The sequence below is a fragment of the Medicago sativa genome, chromosome 6 (genome assembly GCF_051527215.1).
Source record: "Medicago sativa cultivar Bolivia chromosome 6, Bolivia_mono, whole genome shotgun sequence".
Taxonomy (NCBI): domain Eukaryota; kingdom Viridiplantae; phylum Streptophyta; class Magnoliopsida; order Fabales; family Fabaceae; genus Medicago; species Medicago sativa.
The window spans coordinates 56,212,085-56,216,789 of NC_140754.1; the positions used below are offsets into that span (position 1 = coordinate 56,212,085).

General features: G+C 35.0%; 1 protein-coding gene and 1 pseudogene across 1 annotated transcript; both read right to left on the reverse strand.

Annotated features, from left to right (window-relative positions):
* Positions 1-2,483: 2,483 nt before the first annotated feature.
* Positions 2,484-2,900, reverse strand: LOC146915797 (uncharacterized). The gene has a single exon (XM_085721442.1). It carries the CDS (start codon positions 2,898-2,900, stop codon positions 2,484-2,486), a length of 417 nt encoding a protein of 138 aa, XP_085577568.1.
* Positions 2,901-3,595: 695 nt separating this feature from the next.
* On the reverse strand, positions 3,596-4,472 carry LOC146915798 (uncharacterized; annotated as a pseudogene).
* Positions 4,473-4,705: the final 233 nt, after the last annotated feature.

Here is a 4,705-nt window from a genome sequence, read left to right on the forward strand (position 1 = left end):
ACAAGATCAATCCCATTGAAGCATTCTACTTGATGATAAGAAGTGGTGCTCTTTTCTCCAAAACCACTGAAGGGTCTTCGAACTCTTCTAATAATGATCCATCAGAGACTTCGAAAGAAAATCTCTTAGTGGAGCTTCGAAGCAAAGTGCTAGAGGTGGACTTGTTTCAAGCCATAGAGCAGGATGCTAGCGTCATCTCTGAGATAAAAGAGCTGCTTCATAAATTGAGCAAAGCTTATTTTGGTTCAAAATCCCAAGAATTTTCCCAGAATCTGGAATCTCTCATGGATGATATCCCTCTGAGCTTTCAACAAAGAAGGATTGAACAGTCTAAGCTTGAAGATCAAACTAGGCTTCATGATCAACTTGTAGCTGAAGTTACCATATTTCGACAAAAATTTGTAAATTTTTGACAGGAGATTCCATATGCTAAGCAGAAAGTGGAAGAAATTGATTCTTCCATTGCTAAACATGAGGAAGAGATCAAAGCTTTAAAGCTACAAAGAGCTGATGTCCTGGAAATGGAAAGCATCATGCAAAAAGAAGCCAGCCTTGCCATACATAAATTCAAAGAATCACAAGCATTCAAACAAGAAATGGCAACACTAGTCAAAAGTGGGAAGGTTCTCGAAGAAAAGTTAGATGAGTCTAAAGGCAAACTCAACAAACTCAAGTCTGAGTTTGTGATTTAAAACAGACTTTGTAACTCTTGTTTTATTTTTTCGCATTTTGTCCTTTTAATTTTTTGTAACCTTAGATTTAAAACGATACTAAAAACTGTTTCTTTATGGCTTTATTTCTTTATATTTTTATTAAACACTTTTATTTTCCAACTTATCATACTTAATTACAATATCTTATGTCAAGAACAATTTTCAAAATAAATTGTAATGATGGAAACTAAAATGTTTCCTTGCTTTAACTACTCAAGTTAAAACTGCATAGAAAACCGTAAAGTTTTCTTATTAAATAAAAATGCTTAGGGAATTAAAAAAACAATTAATAAACCTTTAAACTTCCCTCATTTCACGAGATAAAAACTTAGACGCCATGCAACACATGTCTTTATCTTGATGGTGGAAACTGTAAAGTTAAACTCCTTTTAACTTCTTTATCCCTCTATATATATATATATATATATATATATATATATATATATGTATATATATATATATATATATATGTATATATATATATATATATATATGTATATATATATATATATGTATATATATATATATATATATGTATATATATATATATCATACCTTCTTCTGAAAGTTTACCATCTTCTCAATCTCCCTCAAGTTTTTTGCGCAAAAAAACAAAACCTTTTCTATCTTCTTCATCACCATGGATTTCTTAGGTGACGGCGTACTTACCCTCATTGCCAAAAAGATTGCTTTTCATAGTGTTCGCGACCTTGCTCATTTTATGAGGACAAACAAAAGGCGTGCAAACATATGCAGGTCTCGTGATGTCTCACGGGCCTTTGGTGATGATTGCTCCAAATTACTCATTGACCTTCGCATGACCCATGCTAAACTTGATTTCATTGACCGTCTGTTGAACTTCGACAACACTTTGTTCTGCATCCTTAGGTCTGCCCAGCACATGTTGCATAACAAACCATGCTTGGACGAAATAGATCGTTTGCTGAGAAATGCCATCGACGCAGGCTCTTGGGCTGCTAAGTACTATCATCTCTTGATGAAAGTTACTTCTACTCATCCTCTCGATTTGGATCAAGTCTTAATCGATTTTTGGGTTCTCTTGGAGACTCGCAGCCTTCGACGTTAATGGATGGACATAAGGGGAATTGGAACTTCCTTTATGTTTCGATCTACATGGTATAGGAGGCCTTTGCCCCGAGGCAAGCTTTATATGCGTTTCTGCCCATGTTCTCATCGCTGCATAGGTTATGGAAGAAGGGTTGGCTTTCAGGGGCAGTTTCCTGGAGACGACGACGAGTATGTCCTGAACCATTTCTGCATTCGTTGTTGTCTCGTTAGGGAAGTTAGGTGGTTCATGGACACCATCAGTTTTAATATAGGTTTAACTTTTTAGGCTTTTTAGATTTTAACTTTTGGGCGTTAAAGCTTTTCGTTTTGTCTGGTCGAAACTCTTTTGTAATGGCTACTCTACTTTATCCATTTTGTAATTTCGATAGACCATTGTAATCCGCCCATTAGTTGGCTTTATTTTCTAATGCCATATTTTATCTCTTTTCGAACTAGTCTTGCACAATTTTAATTTCTTGTAATAATGGTCTATATTTCTTCAAATAATTCCCATTCATACGTATGATCCTCTTGTCATCATTCAATTCTTCGATTTCATACGTATTGTTAAAAAACACTCAAAAATTTTCATGGCCCTTCCCAATTGGGTTACCATTTTCCCAGGATTCTATTTTTCTTGTCCATAGGCAAAATAACTTTCCACACCAAATCTCCTTGAGCAAAAAGTTTTGATTTTACTTTTTAATTGTAAGCTTTTGCTACTCTCTCCTTTTGCCTTGTGAGGACATCTAACGCCATCAATCTTTCTTCATCTAAATCGACCAATTCGTCTAGAATCATATTCCAAAAATGATCTATTGGAATTTCACATTGTCTTTGAATTCTAGTTGATTGAAGACAAATTTCGATTGGCAATACTGCATCATGTCCAAATGTTAGCCTAAAAGGGGTACTATTAGTCAATTCTGTAGGAGAAGTTCGACATGCCCACAAAGCTTCGTCAAGGATTTTATTCCAATTCTTGGGTCTCTCCTTAGTTTTTCTTTTGATTATGGAGATGATATTCTTATTTACTGCTTCGACTTGACCATTTGCCTGGGCATAATATGGTGTCGATGTTAATAACTTAAACCCTGTATCCTCAGCAAATTGTACCATCTTTTGACCCGTGAATATAGATCCTTGGTCTGTGGTGATGGTTTCTGGAATGCCAAATCTATAAATGATATATTTCTTGATGAATTCTATGACTACATCTTAAGTGACGTTAGGTAATGGGACAACTTCTACCCATTTGGTAAAATAATCTATTCCTACCAGAATATATCTATGGCCTTTCAACGATTTAGGTTTAATCTCTCCAATTACGTCTAAAGCCTAACTTCTAAATGGCCATGGTTAAACTATCGAATGTAGTGCACCTGCCGGCACACGTTGGATTCCAGCATGTTTTTGGCATTCTTGGCAACCTTTGGCAAAATCTATACACTCTTTTAGCATAGTTGGCCAATATTCACCTTGTCGAAATAATAACAATTCCATTTTATGGTCTGCTTGGTGTGATCCACACGCCCCACTAGGAGTGTTGGAAACAGCCAAATACGCCTCAGTTTCTCCAAGGAATTTGAGTAAAACTCCTTATGGAGTCTTTTTGAATAATTCATTCCCTACAATTACATAGCTCAAAGCTCTATATTTAATTTTTTGACAAGTTGTTCCATTAGGATTTTCCAAATAATTAACAATTGGCTTCTGCCAGTCATTATCTATTAAATTGTTAATCGCAAAAATTTCTACATAATTCTTACCTTGTGCGTGTTCGTCTACTGCTTCTGCCCCCCAAGTTTTGGTATTTACAATTTCTTAGAAGGCGCTTTTCTCGAACCACGCTTATCTTTGATTTCGATCAATTCTTGCAACTTTTCTTTTGAGACTCTGTATCCTGAAGCAATATGGGATAAGTCATTTGCTTCTTGATTCTCTATCTGGGGTATATGTTGGATTTCAACATGAGTGAAACGTTTGAGTAATGCATTTGCAGTAACGAAATACATTATCAAATTTTCTTTAACACACTTGTATTCTTTTGATAATTGTTTCACAACTAACTTTGAATCACCCTTCATCTCAACGTATTTTGCCCCCAGCTCGAGCAAAATTTCAAGCCCAGTTGTTAAGGCTTCATATTCAGCCTCAATATTAGAATAGAACTGGTTTAGTCGAAACTTAAATTTCGTTGGAATGTTCTTTGGTGAAATGATCATAATTCCAATTCCAGTACCATACTTATGGCTGGATCCATCGAAATAAAGTTTCCAAGGTTGGTTCTCAACAAAACTTAACATTTCTTCCACTACTAAATGATCAGCAATGAAATCAGCAACAATTTGGCCTTTAACAGATTTTAATGGTTGATAAGTCAATGAATATTCTGTAAGTGCTATGGCCCATTTACCAACTCTACCTACTATGCAAAATTGGTTTTGATAACATATGTTTAATTATATCAAAATGAGAATAAACATAAACATCAACAGGCTTTATATATTGCTTAAATTTTGTACAAGAAAAATACAAACAAAGGCACAATTTCTCAATTGGATGGTACCTTGTTTCAACATCATTTAACACCCTACTAAGATAATAAATGGCTCTTTCTACGCCATTTTCATCCTCTTGTACTAACATACTTCCTATAGTAAATTCAGATGCTACTATATACAATTTCATAACCCTATTTTTAAGAGGAGGTGAAAGAATAGGAGGGTTAATCAAATAGGATTTGATTTCTTCGAAAGCCTTTTGGTGCTCTGGTTCCCACTTGAACACATCTTCTTCTTCAGACGAAGTAATGGCGAAAGAGCTTGTGTTTTGTAACGCCCTATTTCTATTAAAGCGATAAAACACGCGAATATGGCAATATTCAAGAAATAGACGCTACGTCTAAACAAAATCCAAATTCA